Source organism: Apostichopus japonicus, chromosome 14 (assembly GCF_037975245.1).
Source record: "Apostichopus japonicus isolate 1M-3 chromosome 14, ASM3797524v1, whole genome shotgun sequence".
Taxonomy (NCBI): domain Eukaryota; kingdom Metazoa; phylum Echinodermata; class Holothuroidea; order Aspidochirotida; family Stichopodidae; genus Apostichopus; species Apostichopus japonicus.
Window position 1 is genome coordinate 11,714,818 of NC_092574.1, and position 23,146 is coordinate 11,737,963.

At 38.8% G+C, this 23,146-nt stretch overlaps 2 protein-coding genes across 2 annotated transcripts in view; one reads left to right on the plus strand and one right to left on the minus strand.

Moving 5' to 3' along the window:
• Window positions 1-21,460, minus strand: part of LOC139980245 (complement C3-like) — a 63,367-nt gene extending 41,907 nt beyond the window's left edge. Inside the window, exons 1-3 of the mRNA XM_071991783.1 lie at window positions 21,303-21,460; window positions 6,697-6,869; window positions 2,741-2,956 (exon numbers count right to left, since the gene is read on the minus strand). Coding sequence (XP_071847884.1) covers window positions 2,741-2,956; window positions 6,697-6,869; window positions 21,303-21,364 — 451 coding nt within the window. The 5' untranslated portion in view covers window positions 21,365-21,460. The remainder of the gene's footprint in view (window positions 1-2,740; window positions 2,957-6,696; window positions 6,870-21,302) is intronic.
• Window positions 12,459-20,768, plus strand: LOC139979982 (uncharacterized). The gene is made up of 7 exons (XM_071991288.1): window positions 12,459-13,174; window positions 14,828-14,937; window positions 15,414-15,564; window positions 16,422-16,603; window positions 17,530-17,674; window positions 18,095-18,219; window positions 18,743-20,768. Exons 1-7 carry the CDS (start codon window positions 13,105-13,107, stop codon window positions 19,061-19,063), a joined length of 1,104 nt encoding a protein of 367 aa, XP_071847389.1. The 5' UTR covers window positions 12,459-13,104; the 3' UTR covers window positions 19,064-20,768.
• Window positions 21,461-23,146: the final 1,686 nt, after the last annotated feature.

Sequence of the window (23,146 nt, forward strand, 5' to 3'; positions counted from 1 at the left end):
GTTTCTATGGATACACGCAGTATGTAAACAGAGCCACGCGAGGGAATAATATGCTGGACTTATTCTATTGTTCGATAAAAGACGCTTATAAGCCGACTTTCCATCCACCCCTTGGCAATTCAGACCATGACGTAATCACCTTCTACCCAACCTACAGACCAGTGCTCCGACAGAGTAAGCCGATCAAGAAAACAATTGAAGTCTGGAACCAGGCGGTCCAGGAACGCCTGCAGGACTGCTTCGAAGAGACTGATTGGGACTTGTTTATGAACAACTGTAAAGATATCGATGAACTCACAGACACTGTTGGTGAATATATTAACTTTTGTAAAGGCATCGTAGTTGAAAAGAAATGGGTGACACTCTATCCAAACAACAAACCATGGGTAACGTCAGAACTGAAAGCTGTTATCAACGAGAAGAAAACTTGCTTCAGAGAAGGTGATCGAGATAACTGAGAACGGTGAACCGGCAATTAGATGGTGAAATACGGAAGGCCAAGGATAGATACAAGGACAAAATAGAAAGTCATTTCAAATCAAATGACACTAGCATGGTATGGAAAGGCATGAAAAGCGTGACTGGGTGGGAAAACCATAAAACCAATGATATCACTGTAGACAATATAACCTCTGACAACATGCCTGATGTTTTGAACAAGTTTTATGCTAGGTTTGATAACCATGAATTTTCAGCAGAGCTTCGGCGTGCCTCTCATAGACTAGATGGTTTTTGTCAATCTGAAAGAATAGAGTTTACCCGTGGTGAAGTCTCCCGGGAATTGAGGCGGGTCAAACCTGGCAAGGCCTCTGGACCAGATGGTATTAATGGTAAAGTCCTCAAAATGTGTTATGAACAGCTCTCTTACATTTATCATCATATTTTTAACATGTCTCTACTCACTCATCATGTCCCAGTCTCCTGGAAAACTTCCCACTTGGTGCCAATCCCTAAAAAATCTGCCTTTAGTGTTTTAAATGACTTAAGACCAGTGGCACTCACCTCGATCCCCATGAAAATCTTGGAACGTCTCGTACTTTCACGATTGCGCCCCCAAATTCTTGATCATGAGGATCCCCTGCAGTTTGCGTACAGGGAAAAGCGCTCTGTGGAAGATGCAATCTTGTTTTTTGTTGACTCCATGTATGGGCACTTGGATAGTCCTGGTAATTTTGCTAGAGTCCTATTTGTAGATTTTTCATCTGCATTCAACACCATCCTTCCACACATCTTAGTTGACAAAATGTGTGGTTATGGAATCAACTATAATCTGACAAAGTGGGTGTTGGACTTCCTGACAAATAGGACACAGAGAGTACTTGTGAATGGCAGAGTTTCTAGCGATATTGTGATGAATACTGGTGCACCACAAGGTTGTGTTTTATCACCCGTTCTTTTCACCCTCTATACCTCTGACTGTCGCAGCACACAACCCAACACGCATATTGTTAAATTTGCTGACGACACATGCATTTTAGGTCTTATTGAGAAGAGTGGTGACGAAACCGGGTATAGGCATGAAATATCCACCTTTACGAATTGGTGTGACGAAAACAGATTACAACTGAATGTGTCTAAAACAAAGGAACTTGTTGTTGATTTCCGGCGTAGGGGGCACCAACTAGAGAGAATTGAAATTAGGAACGAGCCAGTAGAACAAGTCCATTCTTATAAGTATCTGGCAGTTTTCATTACTGATAAATTGGAGTGGGGTGAACATGTGAATACTGTTCTGGCCAAAACTAATCAACGTATGTTCTTTCTACGGAAGCTCAATTTATTCAGACTAGACGCCTCTCTCATTTCTTTGTTCTACAATGCGGCCATCGAGACCATTATTACATTCTGCTTGGCTGCATGGGGTGGCAATACGACCGCTAGAGACATGGCTAAGATTAATACACTTGTTAGAAAAGCGAGGCGAGTTTGCCGGTCTGATGATCTCAGATCAGTAGATGAGCTGCTTGTCAGGGTAACTAAAAGAAATATTATGTCAATTACGTCGTCGGAACATCCTCTAGGAAATCAGGTTGATTATAGCAGTCGAACTGGCAGGCCAATTGTCATCAGATGCCAGACAGAAAGATACAGACGTTCGTTCTTGCCAAGGGCCATTCTTAGTCTTGCCAACGAGTTTTGTAGGAAATAAGGTTTTTTACTATATGCCAGTACATGGATTTTTATTGTCTTAAGAAATGTATATATTATAAATCTTATGTTTTGATGTATTTTTGACTGTTTTATGTATGTTATACTGAGATGGAGTGAACTCCAATTCCTTTTATGGTCAATAAAGATTCTTATATCTTATATCTTATATATATATATATATATATATATATATATATATATATATATATATATATATGTATATTTATTTATTTATATATATATATATGTATATTTATTTATTTATTTATATATATATATATATATAATATATATATACTTATATATATATATATATATATATATTTATATATATATATATATATATATATATATATATATATATATATATATATATATATATATATATATATATATATACTTGCTACGAAGCTTCAGTCGTCCAACTAAATACTTGTCATGAGCGCCACCCATAAAGTTTTTTGTAAAGGTAGGTTAAAAGATGCATATACTCTTCGTAATCATATGACATTCTTCGTGATCGTAATTTCCCGAAAGGAACATCCATCACATGGATACAACAGTGCTGTTGGCTTTTTCAATCCCTTACCTGTCTTTGACGGTGTGTAGATAGGCTTGTCTGTCTGTATGAAGACATATCCGCCCTCTAGACTTAAAAGAACTCGTTTGTCTTGCCTAAATCCCAGTAAGTCACAAGCCACTGTAACGGTTATATAACGAGCATCTCGCTCTCTAGCGTCAAAGTCTGGGATGTTCTCTGGATTAACGTACACATGGGCTGTTTCAGAGTTCACTCTATCTACACCTGCATCATGAGATAACAAAAAATCCGGCATAATGTGCATGCAGTTTAAATGTTGTTACTTTGGATCTCATGATCATCTCCGAATTATACGCAATACAATGTATTACTCCATTGACTTAGTAATTAAAAGTTCGTCACTTTCCAAGCCCAAGTATCGACAGAATATCGCATGATATAGCCGACGAATTGGCCTATTGTATCATGGCATTTGGAAATTTCCAAACCATTACCGCTTAGCCTTTCAGTTTACAGAGACGAGAGCAAGTTTAGTATGCTAAACGGCAAGAGCTCGCGCAGAATAGACTAAAGTGACATTTTGCGTTATAATATCTCAAAGACTTGCCACGACGTTTTTTCGATCCTCCTTAATATCATGCATGTATAACAAACCATGCTGATAACGGCAAGGGAAATATGCCAACACAATCTCAGCATTAAAGGGGCCAAGAAATGAACCCAGCCAACAGTTAATGCCAGTCGCCCTCTATTTTTTAAATTTAATTTTGGATTTAATTTTGAAGACGTCTTTAAAAAAAAGGAGGGGGGGGGGCTCAGACAGTGAAAGGTATAGTTTCACCTCATGCAGAGTACAATGACCGTGTAATTTTGATGGGAGAACGACCAGGGAGTTATGATATGTAATAATTGTAATGACCTGTTATAATTTGTATCTGTCGGACATGTGGCAATTTGGACACACATTGGAGGTTTACCTCTGCACTGTAGGCAAACAAATTCATAAAGATTTGGGTGGCCAAGTGCAAAGGTTGTGATGCTGATTTTACATTTTTAGTGATTTCACCGATGTAATGCATAGTGATAATTCAATATGAATGGGTGTAATATTCTTCACCATGAAAGGACATATTTTGTTTGGACATGCTGTCCCCTCAAAAGATCACCAGTAATTCAGCTTTTGACGGAAGTGTGACATAGTAGCAGATGATTGGGGTTGATAGGGAGGGGTGGGGGGGGCAGGCACATATTAACTACACAATGGTAAAGATAAAACGTAAGAAACAAAAAAGCGAAGAAACAAAAAACAACGAAGAAAGTAGAACTTACAAGTGTTTCAAAATGTTTACTTGTTTAATGTCAAATTGAGGATTCAGGGGCAAGGCTAATATCAACCACAGGCGATTAGCCAGGAATTTGCCAAGGGAGGGGCGAAACTGTAGATTCGGCATTGCAAACTATCTAAACGTAGCGCCACCATGATTGGCGCGAAGCGTACAAGAAAATTTTGGCTGAAAATGCCTCCCAGATCGCTGGAAATGGCACTTCCCAGGCCTTGTAAGCTGCATCTTAGCTTTTTCTCCTTTGAAAATACTAGCAATATCATAAAAACATTTAAAACAATTTTGTTTTAAATATGCTCAAGGGGGAGGCGGCTGCCCCCTTCGCCCCCCCCCCCCCCCCCCTTGGCTACGCGCCTGATCAACCACTCCCAGCAGCCAGAGTCTAGCACTCAAATAATTGGTACAATTTGTCCTACGTTCTTTTGTGAGAGTATATCCTACTGAAGGATCTGTTTAATGTGCTTGACTGACCAGATCTGACTGAAATTTTCTTTCTATTGTGAAACCTTGCAATGGATCCATTTTGGGAGGGGGATTGGGTTTAGTTTCTCCTCCCTATCCTCTGAGTTATTTTATTTTTGTGAACATTTTACAATAACGAGGCTGATATTACGGTGCGTTAATAATTTGCCATAAATATATTGAAGCAATATGTTGAAAACAACATCATATAAATCATGTTTTATCTCGGAGAAGTCATTTTTAAAACTTTTTTAAACTTTTTAGAATGTATATGGCAACGCTAATTTGACTGGGGCTTCGTGAGCGAAGACATCACATCAGTCATACAGAAAATAACTTCTTTTTATTACTTATGACAAATTTATAGTGGCCAATCACATCGTTTTATAAAAACATTGCATTCTGACGAAGTCTAAATTTAGAGAATTTCTGTACATAGGTTGTCGCTGGGGTATTTATTAAAACAGTTTCACAACAGATACCTTCATTGTATACAATAATTGCTAACTAATATGCTATAATAGTTGCAATAAGTTCTCTAGTTTTACATGCTAATATTTATTTGGGATTAGGGTTACAAGAGCCCCTTCATAACATTCATTTAGAACTCGAGAACCAAGCAGATCATACGGCAAGACGTTTGCTTCTTACATTAAACAAATGTACATTTCCGGTCACTAATACAATGGACCTGAAGCTTTGGATCTGGCAATGGTCCAAAGATATGACCTACTGATACTGGGACACATGTCATGTAATAGTATACCTACAGGTACACTGAATATAGGCCTAGGTCCTTTATTTACTGGAAAGCGGGCAGAACTGGACGTTACAACCGTGGATTCATGCAGTTTGGTGCATAAGGGACAGGATTCCACCAGAGGATGGTCACTACACAGGATTTAAAGTTGGCCGATTTTAGACAATCATTTTGAAATTAAGAAACATGTATGTGTTGCAATGTCTATCATGGACTATAAGATACGTTTCTTTATGGGTTCGGAAAGGACCAGGTATTGTTTTAGAGAAAGACAATTAATGCTATACAGGCTTATTTTGACATAATATGTAGGCCTATATATTGACCTATAGAGGCTATACTTCTCAATGTCATATGCATTAACAACTTTAAGAAAATATGATTTTAGGCATATTCCTGCCAATTGCTATAAACGGATGTACTATAATTGCGGTGTGGATCATCAATACATACCATATGTTACTATATCGCTCCATACATAATGGTGTCGAAAGTATATAGTTCTCCTATAGAAAATGTAAATTATAGTGTTACTCCGACAATCTTCAGATGCAATATAAAGTAATATAAATATCTCATATTCTTTATGCATCTGATGAGCACTGATGTATGCAAAATTGTCCGGGTGTCCAACTATTTTAATCTGATCGAATTGATTCAGGAATGTGTAATGGAAATCTTGTAGGCCTATATGGTGTTTAATTTCATCAATAGCAACGGTAACTTAAGAATAGCCTGATACCCAGTATAGGCTTTGCAAACTTGTCCAAAATTGGGCGACCGAATACAAAAAGATGCTTCGATTAAAGCTACATTTTGCGTTAAATGTTCTCTATCATGCGACGCCATAATCAACTTTAACTATACAAATTGAAAAATAAACTCATAACGAATTTGAAAATACGATACTTTTAACTCCCTATAAGATGGAAACCAGGAAAGATGGAATTATAGGCATAAAGTTCAAGGTTTTGCAAATGAAACATTAAAATTCTGATGAACGAACAGCAAGATTGCTCAGTATGTTTGACTGTAATTAAACAGTGACTAACTAAGTGGGAGCAGGCAATTATAGTGTTAACGTGACACAGCAGTGGCGGACCGACCTACGAAAACGCCTCCACCGCAGCGACACAGCCACACACCCCACTCGCCCAGCCACCCAATCCCACCTATAACCACTGCAACCTTCCCACTGCCACGTCCCTCTTACACAAGGATAATGCACACGACATTGGAGCAAACTTGTACGCAATCGTATCACCCCTGTCTCTGCATAACACTCTTATAGACTGAAGAGTGACCAATTATGTGTAAATATTACATCATAATAATACATATTTTGAAGAAAGCTTATCCAAACAAAAGCAACAGGCTGCTTTAATGATGACAATTTTGTGTGGAAAAAAAAGTGACGATAAAAAAGTGACAATATGTACCTTCTTGGATGTTGATGGTTTCTTCAGCGATGAGAGAATCATCGGCATTCTTGAAGCTGACGGTTACCGGTACACTGCGGGCAACACCGATGTTGTCTTTCTGAATCGTAACCAGTACGGTCTCGTTATCTCCCGCTCTTACAAGATTGGGAACGGTAGCTATCAAAATATCACTGTGGTGTAGAAAGCATATAGGACTCAATTGTTTAAGTTTCCGTTGTGAAAAAATCCAAGGGCGTAGGAACCGGGGGGCTGGGGGCGCCGGCCCCCCAGTGAAAAATATGGAGGGGCGGAAGTATCATTCCGCCCCCCCCCCCGCTTCGCAAGTCAGAAAACCCCTTTTTCATTTCCAAATGAGAAAAGAATCTCATTTGGAGCACCAAATTGCATCTAAGGCCAGGTGAAAATGCAAAATTATTTACACAATGGAGTGGGTGTTGAAGTGTGCTATATTGCACCAAATTGCATCTGAGGCCACCTGGAAATGCAAAAAATTTCCAAAGGGGAGGGGGACACCCCCTCCCCTTAGACCCCTCCCCCAGGCCGGCCATCAGTCTTCAGCCCCCCCCCCACTCAAAGGTACCTTCCTACGCCACTGAAAAATACATATTATCATATAGTTGATCCTCAAACTTCCCGGTGCCACTAATTGACAACTGGCGCCCTCTGCTTAAAGTCCCCAACCCCGCCCCCCCACTCCCTAAGCATGAAGAGCGTTAGTCTCTTTCTCTCCTAGTACACTCATTTGTAGCAGTCTCTTCAGGCCTTGACAATTTCCAATTGAGGTTTAAGTTCACCCCAACCCCACCCCACGACGGATAGCAAGTATAGGGGGATTGAACCGTTATGAATGTGTTTTTGGTGGATAAAATATAAATAGCGAAAGTGGTGTGTGGCTATGGAATCTTTGAATGCGACTCTCATGTAGGAAGGGCTGGGGGTCTTCCCTTATAAAGTTATACCAAAATGAAGTTTTCTGAGGCATATTAGGCACAAGGTATAAATTAGATCAAAAGGCAAGGTTTGTGCTAATAAATAATTTTGAATTTTGAAGAAGAAACTGAAAACAACAACGAAAAAACGTTTTTCCACGTACTGAAGGTGCATGGGAACATTCCACCATCCCCTTGAGCACGTCACTGGAACAATATAACAGCAAGTACTTTAAAGTTAGAAAGTAAAACAGCTGAAAGATTTTTTTAATGAAACTTTCGTGCTGCTATATATATATATATATATATATATACGGTATATATATATATATATATATATATATATATATACGGTATATATATATATATATATATATATATATATATATATATATATATATAAGGTATATATATATATATATATTTATATATATATATATATATATATATATATATATATATATATATATTTATTTATTTATATATTTATAAAGTCCACTGCCTTAACCACCTGACCACAAGATCGGACATGATTTACCTGTTAAATTGATCTCGGCTACCTATATATTGCTGTATCATGGAATACACAAATGTATGTATTGTAAAGGAACATGTAATTCCAAGAGTTCTATGTATGAAGATATGTTTAGTTTCTGCCCACATCTGTGGTGTGTTCTACAATAAAACGTACTACCCAGCTAACACATCTCGGGAACCCCAAGCCGGTGTTTATTTGTTTCACATGCAATGATACTTTCTGCGTTTTCTTATCGGAACTTTTGATACGGAAAAATTACCACTTTGACCGTTTTCAGACAAAATCACATTCCCATGTAATCACTCAGCTGAATATGTGAGGTGAAAACTAGTCTAGGGATTTCGGTATCACACAAGACAACTTACAAAAACACTGTCGATATTTCCCAAGAGCCTCAAGGACTATAACGACCTTTTTTGATAGCCCACAGCACAATGTAGTAGCTTTACTCAGAAAAGTACTTTAATGCGATTTTGTTGGAATAGGCCTAAGGTGTAACAACGCAGAATTTAGTGGTTTCTGGTCAAATTTACAATCTGATGTCGAGACAGCTATATCTCAATTATTGTGACATTACTTGTATTCTATCAATCTCTTTTTTAGTTTACCTTGAGAACACGTAGCAGCTTCTATAGATATATAGATAGATAGAGATAGACAGACAGGCATACCGACAGACAGGACAAACAGATAGATAGGCAAAAGTCTACAGTGGAATGAAGACCTTCCTTCCTGGTTTCGAACCTCTATGTATGTAACTGTTTAAAGTATTTATGCAAATGACCTTCCTTGCAATAAGCTTAATTCTGCACATTGCAGTCAATTCGCCGATTATACCTCGCTATTTGGCTCAGTAATACGAGAATTTCTTTGTGCATTAGTTCGAATAAAAAGTACTGACTGTATCAGCACCTGGTGTAGTTAAAATAAACCCAAATTAATCTAAGATTGTGATCTTTAAGTATCCTTACTCTAATGACTTAATATTGTAGCGGAAAGCTACGACTTTTCCTTAGTGAGATACGTTTCGTTCCCTCAGGGGTTACATCTGTTGCGCTCCGCGGAGGCAACGAGAGATGTTTATCCGAAACAGGAACTGATTACGTAATGTTGCTATATCGATGTATTCCCGTGACTGGCATAGGCAGGCACGGCGGTGGGTGTGTGAGTCGATCCCATTGGTCGCAACTCACCGTAGTTATATATACAAGTAGTCCCTGATTGGTCTAAGCCTATTTTTACAGTTTATGTACGGACGTTTGTAAACGGGGGTTATTTCCGGGGTATTTAACGAAGGGTTCTTTCGTCAATGAGAGAGTCAGAGGGTCGGAGAGTCGGTCGAGTGCAAGACGAGGAACTTTCCTTCCGGCGGCTCGTGGTAAAGCCTTTGATATTTGCTAAGTCCAAACAAATGTGTTTAAGCATTTTAGAGTGCCCACATCTCTGCGCTGCCCGAGTCCAGCGGATTGCCCAACCCCTGCGCTGCCCGAGTCCAGCGGATTGCCCGACACCTGCGCTGCCCGAGTCCAGCGGATTGCCCGACCCCTGCGCTGCCCGAGTCCAGCGGATTGCCCGACACCTGCGCTGCCCGAGTCCAGCGGACTGCCCGACCCTTGCGCAGCCCAGTCTAACTTAGCCATGTTTATCATTGGGTTGTGCCCGACCCCAGTACGTTATATTGGGCAAATGTAAATATTGTATTATACGCTGTAGATGTAGAACGAGATTAGAAATAATACTTTTATTAATCTTACAACTCTGGTGTCTGCCTCCTGATTTAGAGTTAATCTGTACCCGTCCCCCATCTACCTCCCCTACCCTCCTCCAGTTGGTTTCGACACAGGTTTTACACTACCAGACGTTGGCGGCGTTACAATATTATCTCCAGTAAAAAAGCTGTTTTCCTGTGAATTACTCTGGACAGTAAGCATAACTTTGGAAAACACCGGAAGAATATTTCTCTTCCGGGGAACAGCCCAGCCACTGGGAAGGATTTTTTTCTTTCTCTTTCTTAGTTCTCCTCCAGGGAGGGTGGTTTGCCAGGCCTGAAGCAGCCTTCCGGTAGTTTTGTTGTTGTTGAAGTTCATGAAGCTATACCATTCTGTGTGTATACATTGCTTGTCTTCTTACCCTTATCATTGTATCAATATAGATAGTCTGTGTTTAAAAACAATGTCTTTGCTAACACGGGCTCGATTAGGCCTACAGTGGAATGACGACCCTTAGTCGAATTTCTGGATCCCCCAACCCCACGGGAAATTCACGCATTCGATGCTCCGGTTGGCAAATGTCATTTACTGCTTTCATCGCCTCTGAACAAAAAATCCGCCCAACCCCATGGCTTGAGAAGGCTCCTCGCCGATGCTCAAACATTCCGACAAAACGACACAAATTTCAGTAATTGCAATGATTCTCAACAGAAGCACGATATGTGCCTCTCGTTAACCTTTTTCTTCATTTTTTCCACTACGGGGCACTGATTACAATTTTATATATTCAACAAAAGGCAATATTTAAACCAAAAGGCAAATCTTTACTACAAAAAAAGGGGACAGGGTACTTCTTTCCAAAAGGGCACATCTTTTCTTATGGAAAGGGGCAATTTGGACCTCCCCCCGCAAATCTGGAAAACGTCCTACTCCCCTCCCCCCGTGCCCCCTGGATACGCTACCCTTGTCTAATAGTTAACGGTTCATATTGCTACTCAGCGAGAGAGAGAGAGAGAGAGAGAGAGAGAGAGAGAGAGAACTGTGGAACGTGCGCATGAAATGCAATCTCTTTATATTTTATTTCACTAAGGAAAATGTCCGTGTAAGCTGATCAGTCGGAAGGACGTTAGACAAGTTTTGCTACACAATAGTTATAAATAATTAACAATCATGGAATTGGAAGTAAACATGCTACATGAAAGCTTGAATTCTCAAGCTTTTGTTTCCGTTTTGTCAAATGAAGCATATATTTTATACCTTTTCATACTTTTGCTCATTGTTGATGATGAGGTAACAGTTTTGGTTAAAATACAGTAATGAAAGCTTATTGTTAATATATTAGTGAGTATATATGTTGTTAGAAGTATTTCCAACAGGCGCGTAGCCAAGGGGAGGGGCGGAGGGGCAGCCCCCCCCCTTGAGCATGGGCGGCGATCATGGGGGTCCCCCCAATATTTTAGGTGGGGGGATATAGTATCTAATATCCCCCCCAATATTTGGTGGCATAATTTTTTTTAAGCATATGTTTTGTATGTTTCTATGATATCGCTAGTAATTTCAAAATAGAAAATGCTTAGATGCAACTTACAAGGCCTGGGAAGTGCCATTTCCAGCGATCTGGGAGGCATTTTCGGCCAAAATTTTCTTTTGCGCTTCGCGCCAACCTATGGTGGCGCTACCCTTAGAAAGTCTGGGTACAAGCTTTGCCCCTCCCTTGGCAAATTCCTCGCAAGGCCCCTATCTAACCGTGTCACAATTTGTTACTATATATGACCGAAAGTACCGTAGTTTTTACTTTTTTTTTCTCGAAATGAATAGCTAGACGGTACGCATCCGTAATGAAATTTGGTTTGCATCTTGTGTATGAGTGTAAGTACGTACAATCATACATATGATCCACATCGATATGGGTGCACTGGGTTTCCATTGTGCCTGTTTCCTACAATATTTCTAACCGCAGGTGCGTAGCCAAGGGAGGGGGGGGTGAAGGTTGGAGACCGCCCTCCCCCTCGAGCATATTTTGGGGGTATTTTCTATGATATTGAAGTTTTTTTTGTAGCCGTTATAAGAGGTTTGAATATTTGTACACCAATAATTTAACTGTCTAGTGAATTTTCGAAAATTCCTTGACCAACATTCTTCATCATGATACTTCCCTCTACTCGTGCAATTTTGACCGGTCTGTTAGGGGTTGAGGGGAGGGGGGGGGGTTCTATATTGGTTGTCCATAGATGAAATTTTGTGCAACATTATGGGTATGTTTTGAAGTGAATTTATTATTCAAATTCTGAGCAAATAATGGTCTTAAAACCTTGAAAAGTGGGGCTGACGGGTATTGTGGGGCGTTACGTAGAATTACCTACAAAAGCAATGATCCACAGGAGATACAATGAGGTCGAACATGATGTGTGACTGGTGACAAAAGGTTATGAATGAAAAAAAAAACTTAGGAAAAACTTGGTTCTCAGGCAAAAGTGTACATCTGGTTGGTCATTTTCAAGCCCGAGAAGCATGGGCGTCAACAGGTGGGGGACGGGGGGGACATGTCCCCCCACTTTCAAAAGTGGAGGGGATATCATATCATTTGTCCCACCCACTTTTCAGAGTAGTTATTAAAAAAAATCACATGCATATGCGCGATTTTCTATCATTACGGTCAAGAAATCTGGACTCCCTGGGCCCCTGCTATCTATCACTTGCACCGTCATTTATCTCCCATTCTCCCAATATCCTAAATCTGCCCATTTAATTCGTTCGGGGGGGGGGGGGAGAGACCATTCGAAAGTGTATTGAATCTTGCACACATGTTGTTTGTATGGGTTCCAAGGGATTAGGTAAGCCATACAGGTAGATGGTGATGAGTTACTATGTTCATATCACTACCTCCAGTCCCTTGGACTGGACGGACGAATAGGGGTGTAGGGGTTAAGTAATTAAGGCTACACGCTAAGAACTGTTGGGCAAATTTAGTTGGGTAATAATTTTTTTGGCAAAAATTGCCCAACTCCTGAGAGTCAATTACTATGTTTGTAAGCAAAATGTTGCTTCATGCACTTAGCAAAGGGTTTGTGCCAAATAGTTGAGCACAAAGAGTGTTGCGTGCAACAAATTCGTTTGGCCTTCATTGTTCTGCACTGCAATCGCGCCATACCGTACCTGTGCGCAGTCTCAAGCTCCGAAAAGCGAACGGTGATTTGTCGTAATACTTGCTCTATGGCCGTAATTCATCATGTCAGAGCCTGAAGTCAAATCAATTCTCACCAGATGGGGAATGGATGAGCTAATAGAGACTTTTGAAGGTAGTTATTTGTAATTTCCTTCGCCAAAACCGTAAAACTATGCATGTGCGGCATACACGATTTTAACTTCCGTCCGTTGGCCTAACGCGAGGCTAGGTCGCCGTTACTATTTGTTGTAGGCATATACGTTAGCCTAGAAGTAGTAACAGTAACGTTTTAAATTTTAGCTAAGCAAGTAGGTATTATTAGTGTTAAGATGTAGTGTGAAGTCTTATGTTATGAATATGATAATGGGCTAGGCTAGTACACAGAAACTGTGGTCACGCTCCACCGAAAGTATGCACCAAGGGCCTAGTCTTGGCCAGACATTTCGTACTCATTCTTTGTGATAGTGATGATTTGGTGAGCCTAACACCATGATTAGCCTAGGCCTAGTTACAGAGTTTTTACCAGTTGAAATGTTGCTTAGGCCTAGGTTGCAATTGAGACCTGTAATAGGCTAGCTATGCTGGATTACTGGAGGTCCAACATAGGACCAGGCCTTAGCCCAGCCTACCGCAAGTATGCTATATCACCACTCAGTTATGGTTTAGTTATTTTCCTCTAGTCTTATTGGGAAGTTGCTGCCACTGGGGGAGGGGGTGTCCCATGCATGACCACTTTGTAAAGCTCAAGCCTGTATAACATTTGACCTAGGCCGACATTGTGTGAATGAAAAGGACAATTACCCGTTCTTCGAGTTCTTTAAGGAAAATCTGTAAGTTTAAGAATAAATCATGTACTTATTTGAAAACCGTTAAGTATTGTGAGTTGCTACAGTATTTCAATTCTCAATCCGTTTTCATCCTGTATGGCCTAGTCTGTTCCTCGATTTGATGTAAACATTTCTTTATTAAACTATCTAATTAGCAGCACAAATATAGTGTTTAGATTACATTGATAAATTGGCAAAATCAGTCAAAATCCAAACCTACTATGTACAGCAGTTTCGCTGTTGTACATCTAGCCTCAAAAGCGCAGCGCACAATAGGTATAGTGTAATCAAATAGAACTTGCATATTAAACTGAGACTGCTCTGTTTCATTGTTATGAATCTGCTGTGCGGCAAATAGTAACACGTACAATACTACAATAGCTGTAGGTTGGTTACGCGCAAAGTATGTTGGCGATTGTAGGCCTATGTAGGCTAACTATATGAACCGATGCATTATGAAAGTTTGTTATTGTAGTTTGCATGACTATCATGATAATAAGATTAGTTTTTGGAAAATTATAAGAAACTATTAAAAGTAGAATTTTGAATTTTCTATCAGGAATACCTGTAGGCCTCTACGGTAGAGATTTGCCCGCACCAAGTAGATATAAAGCGCCGGGCGGGATTTTTTAATAATTGCCAGGCGGAAATTCCTAGGGCTGGGTGGAACCGCCTGACAGGGGCACATCTCTGGAAGAAAAATGGACAGCTGACAAGTTTGCTTGTTTTGATTTTTTATTCAGGAGTTGGCTTGTGCTTTGTTAGTATTTACAGGAATGGTGGTCTATGTTTTCTTTAATTTGCATTCAGTTCGTCTTTTAAAGCCACCTAGGTTACCAATTTCAAACATTGGTCAGTAGTTTTCTCAAATTGTTTTGATCACATTATTCACATAAATATGAATAGGTTTTAAAGTAATAATGTTTTCTTTCTTGTTTGTTGTTTGTTGTTTCTTTCAGACAATGAGATCGACCTTGAATCATTCAAACTTCTTGATGAAACTTCACTGAAAGAGCTGATTCCAAAAGTTGGGCTCCGTGTCAAGTTTGCCTACAGATTGAAAAGCTATGTTAGTATTATGACCACTGTTTCTGCATACTTTACTTTACTACTTATAGTTACTATCATGTTATTAGTATGCTTCAAGTGTCTGGCTACATTACAAGAGGCAAGTGTAGAAGCTCTTCTTGGTCATTTAAAATACATACATGGCATTCATTCCGGAACTGGAACAAAACTAGTGTGAGGGGGCCAATGGATGTGTGTGGATGGGGGGGGGGGGTTATTATCTACTTATAAGCCAGAGTGACACTATCTGTTGGTGCATATTGTACCCCCTGTGCTGGATTTGCCACAGGAAATATCCAAATAGACTCAAATTTTGCACCAAATGTGGGCATACTTACAAAACATCAAGTAATATTTGATAACCAGTGTCAAGTAAAAAGGGAATTATTGTAGTAAACACATTATTGCAGATATGTTTAACTTTTTGAAGGGATTGGGATAGTTAATTGTGAAATTGGTGGTATTTCATTTTCACAGGAGGCATTTTACACTAAAAGCACCAGTGGGAGACCAGCGAGCGGTTGGTTGGAAGAGCATCTTAAATACAGTAGAAAACGAGTGAAGAAATACAGCACAACTGAAGAAGCAACATCACCAGAAGGCAAGCATGATAATGATGAAGACACTGGTGAGTGTGAAACACTTAAGTAACTTAGTCAACACTGAATTGAAGGGCCCCTCACCAGTGGAGGGTAGGGGTGGGGGAATAAAGAAAGAACCTTGATAAGAAAGAATTATTGTACTGCAAACTTGGGATGTTCCATAGGTTTATGAAAGGTTTTGATCCCCTTGGGTTATAGGAGTGTAGTGGGGAGTGTAGAGAATGAGAAAATTCACCCGCACTAGGCAGTTGAACAATTTCTAAATGTTTTTTTTATTCTCTTGGTAGATGGAAGGGGCTCCCAATTGGCTGGTCAATTTTTAGTGAACATGTTGATATGTAAGGAAAGATTCATTGTGCTGCAAGAATAATGTTTCACACTAACACAGTTTTTAATCCTGATGTTGATGTGAATGGGGGGGGGGGGGGAGGGGTTCAAGGTGGACTTGGGGATTTGAATCTTGGCACTCCATTAATATCTGGAAAAAGCCTGGATGGATGAGCAAATAGGAGTAACCTGGTAGTGGGGTGTTAATATAAGAAAAATTTGTGCATTGAATTTCACTAAATTCAGATCACATTGCTGTCTTCAAAAAGTAGTCATACAATAAGAAATACTTTCCTCAACCAATAGTATCTGTTTATTTCGGTGCTAACATTAAGTTTCATCACAACTTAGTTTTATGGTTTCAATGTAAAGAGAAGCATATGCATTCATAGTGGCTTATGTGTGTGTGTGTGCGTGTGTATGCGTGGGTATATGCATGTGTGTATGTGCTCAAGACTAGAAGCTTAGTCAGATCTCATATTTAGTTGTAGGTGGACCATAGAACCCTATTATTACCTAATTAAAACCGCTATGCATTTTTGCATTCTGATTTCAGATGATTCTGTGTCTGAGGAGGACACCCAAAAGATGAAGACGTGGCTTCAACATAATGAGCAGCCACGTGCTACTATGGAAGAGTACATGCTAAAGACAGCAAAGAGAAGACAGATACTGATCAAATCAAAAGGCTTCAAAGAAGCTCTTGTGGAGTATCCAAAGATACTACTTCCAGGCATGGTAAGTATTGAAAAGTCAGCATATTGTAAATGCTACTAGGATGAATGGGTTTGTTCATTAATTTCTACCTCTGCAGCTTATCTTTTGTGATGTTTTATGGAAGTAGCTGTTTTCTAAGTCACAGCTGTTGAGAATGGGAGGGTTCTTATGTCTCAATGACAGTGCTCTTGAATTAATTGTGCTTGGAGCATAGAAAGAATGCAACTTTAACATAACTTTTAAGAATATTGTGCTGAACAGTGATTGACTCAGAACATTCCTTGATAATAGCTGTTTGACCCATTTTGTAAGGATTGTAGATGTTTCCAACATCTTGGAGCATTGATGACCTGATACCAGGTTTGTGCTATTAATTCACAAATGGTAATGGTTGAGTTTGGAAGACAAATATATGTCTTATTGTAATACTTTACATTTTGGCTGCCCTTGCAAATTCATTCAGGCTTCATGCACATCATTACAGGGGTGGTAAATGAAGGATTAGATATAGGCCTACAGATATATGCAGTGTGACAAGCTGAAATAAGACTAACCGGTATTCTCCAAAAAGATGAATACACAGTTTTGCTGAGTCAAAGCTGAAAGATTAAATGCACCAATTCTGCAAGAAAATGCTGCAAACATATGTAGTTATGGTCTACTTTCTCCAATTTGTGATTTGAACGATTGGAACGAATGGCAAACCTTCTGGTGAAAAACGGTTTCTCATGCCTAAATTCCTGATATGTGCTTTAACTACAATTTCTTGTTTCTCAATGCCTTTTTGCATTGTGTCTTTCTAGTAGTTTTGTGTGATTGACATTGCACTAACCTCAGCATTACGTCAGTGCAATCAGTGATTTACCAAATTATTTCCCATTCCATTCTCCAAATGCTCTCCTTTAGTGAATAGTTTTCTTTACTCTCCCATCTTAATGTATATACAGATTGAACAAGATTTCCAAGTACTTCAACCAGAATCAGCAGAAAAATTGTATGAGAAGTGGCCAGCTGTCTGCAAGGTCATTTTATCATATACGGAAAAGAACTTTCCAGGATGGATGAAAGAACTTCCTTGGGACTGCACACTTTGTAAGTTGGATTAAGCATCACAAACCAGTAAAAAAGTTTTGTGTAATGTTACCAAAGGAGAAAAATTTAGACAAACAGCTTTTGACTAATAGTATGAAGTATGTGTGTGTTTGTGTGTGAAAAGAAGGATGTAATTGTCTATATTACCAATTGTAAAATCTTGGTAAATTCAAGGTTCATATGACACACACAGGAGACACACACATTGAGCAATTCCCTTAATCAACTGCCTTTGACTTTTGTTTTAGCATATATTTTTCACCCCTAAAAATTTGGGCATCCCATCCCTGCAGTAAAATGGAAATGGCAACCCATGATTAAGGGCAGTGCACTCACGAGGGGTTTATGCAACTATTTATAAAACCCTGCAAGTTCGTATAACAGTCTATATGTACATTTTTATTTTCTGCGTTTTGACAGTGACAGAAGAGGAACTTGGATTTTTTGCTCTGCCATATGTATTTCAGAGTCGGCACAAGAGAAAGAAGGGCAGAGGATCTATGTCAGTTTCTGCCGGTGTAAAGGCATTCATAGACATCCGATCTGTAAGTATTGAATATTCATTCAGTTCATAGATGATGTAGGCTGGATATTTATGCAAATCTGCTGGCACCCTATGACCATGTGAAGCTACACTTGTGATATGCCACAATATGCTGTTAAACCAAGATTTATTCACAATATTTGTAGCATTATTTGTTATTACACAGTTAGTAGATATTGATACTTCAAGGTCAGCATCACAAGCTTTTTCATATCTTTGATGGTATCATCGGTCAACAGGGGATATCATGAATTTTGGTGTCACAAAATGTTTAGTATTGTCAATGTTTTTCATTACAGTGATGTCTACTCAGTTGCCAATATCAGTAAGCCATTTGTCTGATATGCATTCATTTATGCTAATAACAAAACTTTATTATGGTTATCGTGAAATAAATTATTGGCCTACACTTTTTCCATCGTTATATCTGCCATTAGTCTGTTGTCTGTCTGTCTGTTGGTCAGCTGTGTCTCTCTTTCAGTCAGCATTTATGTGAATGATTTATACATCCTTTATCATTACAGAACGTGACAAACATCAAGTCCTTTTGTGGAGATATAGATGAAACGGTACATCCACAGCCATTTACTGTAGTTCTTTGGGACTTAAAGCAGAAGTCTCGTCAATTTTTTGTGCTGATTGAGAGAAAGGCTCTACCTGCAACCTCACTGTTGAAAGCCATTGACACATGCTTCAAGATGCACTTTGTGTTCGATATTGAGTATCAGCCTGACTGTGAGGCATCATGGCAATTTCTGCAAAGCATTATTTATGAGTTGAACACAGCTATCACAAAGGAAATAAGCTCTGTGAAGGCTTTCCGTGCCTATTACAACTCAATGTAAAGTATTATACCACCAGCTGCTATACGTGTAACTGCCTGCATTGATATCCCTGTTCTACTGTGTTGGTTTGTAACTTTTCTGTTGTAAGTTCTATAATGGACTTTGTTTGCTGTAATGATTAAGTTCGCTTTTCATGAATATTATGTGTTAGTTTATCACTTTCATTCAACATGACTTGACTAGTTTGATGGTTAAGATTGAATTGTTTACCTGAATATTATTATTAATATAGCAGTTGATTATGATTGAATAGCTTGATTGTGATATTATGTATCATTGTTTATGACTGATTGGTTTGGTTACCATTGCCATGTTGGTACTGATTTATTATGTAAGCTACATGACTGACTAGTTTGACATCACAAATAGTATGATAGTTAATTACAATTAATTAGCTTGATCGACAGTCAGCATAAAGATATTTCATGGGTTATACATTGTAAGTTTGATCAACATAACATGTAATTACCATATAATGATTTATTAGTTCAACTACATGAATGATTCAAGTCTCTGACCATCAGGAATATGGTGGGTTTTGTTGGTCAACATTGTTGTTTAATTGATTGGTTTCTTAATTAGTATCGTGTGAAATCATATTGTTGTTGGGTTGTTTGAAGTCCTCAGATAGAGTGGTATTGATAAACCTGTTATTTTGATGAATTCTTTATTTAGGCATAGATACTTAATATGAGGTATGAAGTATATCATAAGTTGACATCAGCAGAGGCTATAAAAACTTAGGTACTCTGCCTGCACATGCAGGGATTGCAAAGTCAAGAAGCATTTGGATATATATAGCTCAATTTCAAAAGCCCTCCATGTATTGTGTTCCAGGCCCTGAGATTTTCCTGACCTAGCATTGCAATGAAAACTTAATTGTTAGATATGTTTGTTAAAACTGTCACTTAACATCTACCACCTCCTGAAAAACAAACAGTTATAATAATAACAACAACGATATAAGGGTTTATATGACCTCACTATGAAAAGGAATTTCATCAACATCATCAAACTCTTGCCATGTTAGTCAAAGATTTCAGGCCTGGTTTACTTGCAAACTCTACAAAATTTACAGGCTACATTTTACAGTGAATGATAACAATTTTTAATTTTTTGGTATCACATTTTTGCTTGTTCAATTTAAACCCAAGTGATAAATTCTTTTGGGGAATGTTTATGTATTCATATTATATATGTGCAGATACACTTAAAACTTATATCACAAGATAGAAAACAAAAGAATAAGTAACTGCAAGAGAAATTGTATAAATTGCAAAATGTTGCTTAAGAGAAAGTGAAAAATAAAGCAGTTTGCGAATCAGAAACTTACTTTGGTCCATTCTGTGATTTGATTTGCATGTTTGTAATTGCTGTATAATCTAAAAATCAACTGTAGCAAAAAGTGACCAACATTGGAGAATATAATAGTGCTAGAAATTGGGGAAACATAGCACGTAAGAATTATTAGCACTTTTTGCTGAACTGTGTTTAGCACAGGTTTTTCCTAAACTTTTTGGTAAAAATTTTCATAAATATTGGGTAAATGTGACATTGCCCATAGTTTAGCAACTCAAGTTTTGCCCAATTTTTAAGAAAAATGTTACCCAAAAGTTTAGGAAAAACCTGTGCTAAACACAGTTAAGCAAAAAATGCTAAAAAAGTTTCACGTGCTATGTTTCCCCAATTTCTAGTAATTATATTCTTCAATGTTGGGCAATTTTTGCTACATCGTTCTTAGCGTGTACATGTATTCGCCGGATATGGTAGATCTTTATTGTTGAGTGCCGGCTAGGCGCTACACACGCTCCGCGCGTGGTGCCTTTTTCTGATTATTAATACTAAAGTACCTGGGCACATAACAACTGACGTCTCGCACCTACATGCATGTATAATATATACCACTCCACTCATCCCGGAGGTGACGGCGCCACTTTTTCAATATTTCGTTTGAGATGGACGCTGTGTAATTCGTCTCCCTTGGTGTCAGAACGGCATATTTCTACCAGTACTTTCTGTCGGGATTTAGTTTTGTGAGACAAAATTTCTCCTCACAGATCTGGTTCTGATGTAACTAAAAACGACTCAGGAAGATTACAGATGTAGCCTACGTTTTATTCCGGTTCTATTTCATTGTATTTCTTATGAAAACAGATGTTAGGTACCTAACGTTAATTGCAATACCCACAAAGCATTGAGCAAGTGCAAAATAGAAATAAAAGATCGAAATCAAACTCACCGGCCGCAAACCGCAAAAACTTGCAAGGCAAAGAAAAAGAGGTATCTTGGTAACAACGCCATAACGAATGGCTTCCAAGGAACGTCTGAAATCGCTGCCGAAGAAACAACTCGTTTTGTATTTTCCGTGTGTGTTTGTGTGTTGTACAGTTCCGGGTCACGGCCTTTGAGGTGTTGTTTAATTTCCAGGGCAGATCCGTCTCTATGGGGCTGGTCGTAAACTTTTCCCGGAACAGGCCAGCTTTCCCTAACAAGAATTGATTACAATTCAATCCAACGGAAACGAATTATACGGAAGCCTCTCATGGATAAGGGACGTCTCTAGAGGGGGGTGTGGGGTGTCTCACCCCCCTCCCACCCCAATATTGGTAAAACTGACTATAGTTGGAACTGTCGCACTCTAATTTACCTAGGCCTATTCATATATTCTTGTAGCTGGTATGGCTGAGTGGAGAGCTGAGCCTCCCCCCTTTTCAATTTATATGGGGTAAAGACCCTCCTTGACGTATATGATTGGCCACAGTGGACAAAATTCGGGAATGTATGCCGACATATATTCGTGCCGACATAAATTCGATTTAATGGTAACATAAATTCGATTTTATGCAGACATTAATTCTGAGCTAATCAGTAGGCAGTATTTATGTCTACTTAAAATTGATTTAATGTGGACATAAGTTTGAATTCATAAAGACAAATATTCGAATTAATGCTAGCATATATTCAAATAAATGCTAGCATATTTTCGATTTAATATCAGCATATATTCGATTTATTGTCAGCATATATTCGATATAATGCTGACATAATATTTGACCAATGTGAGTGCAGGAATACAGGCCTATGTATTTCTGCATATAATCACTTCCGACAACAATTCCGCCTGATCCGTGGTTGGATAGTAATTCAACAACCATCCCCTGCACGGGGTGACAAAAAAAATGATCGACCCGGTTATCGACTATAGGTACGTCACTCCTCGTCACTATATATTAATTAATGCATGGTTCATTTATATGCGCAAATCAAACAACAGGTGATAAGCTTATAATTAGCCCTTTGTTCCTATTCCGCTTTAGGTACATGTTTATATCAGGCGCAGATCCTATAGGGGTAGGTTGTTACCACCCAACCCCACTACCCTTCCTTTTCAACCCCATACACATTTAATAAAATAGTTATAAGCAACTTTCCGGTCAAAAATTTCCATTTTATTTTTCTGTCGAACGATCACCAGCAAACCCTGGGAGTCGGCCTCACCGATACCAGGGCCAGCTATAGACCCGCCTTTAGAGATCTTAGGTTCCCGTTTAGGAACGTGCAGGTTAGGAAAGGAAGACTAAAGTTTAGCAAACACCATGGCAACTGCCAAAATATTGATCAGTGTAATATGACAAGCCATTTGTATTAGATCAAGGGCAATTTTTATATATATCGCCATACACGTACAACATTTACTGAAGAAACTAGGAATTTATGGCAAGGTTCCTTATCTACATACAGATGTTGGCCTGATTATCATGTTATTGTACCAGTCTGCGACCTGCGAAGTCAAGAATATGTTACTTTAAACTTCCTGTTTGTGTAGATTGTTTAGATTATGGAGGTGACTACTTGGAATGTAATTATATACAACGGATGTTATGTTTGACATGTGCTATATTCCTTATCGAATTCAATTTTAATCGTTTCTGTTTTGTTAACTGATTTATTAAGTTGGAATGAAACCAAAAAATTCCCCTCAAAAACCGGGTGAACTTTGGAGTATATTTGGTTGCATACGGATCACTGTAATACTTCCTTTGCTGGTATATGTATACAAAAGCTCCCGACATCTTTCCCGAC

Coding starts and splice junctions, on each gene's coding strand:
- LOC139979982 (XM_071991288.1), top strand. CDS start 13,105: ATGTCAGAGCCTGAAGTCAAATCAATTCTCACCAGATGGGGAATGGAT. Junction 14,938..15,413: donor CCTACAGATTGAAAAGCTAT/GTTAGTATTATG, acceptor TCATTTTCACAG/GAGGCATTTTACACTAAAAG. Junction 15,565..16,421: donor TGATAATGATGAAGACACTG/GTGAGTGTGAAA, acceptor TTCTGATTTCAG/ATGATTCTGTGTCTGAGGAG.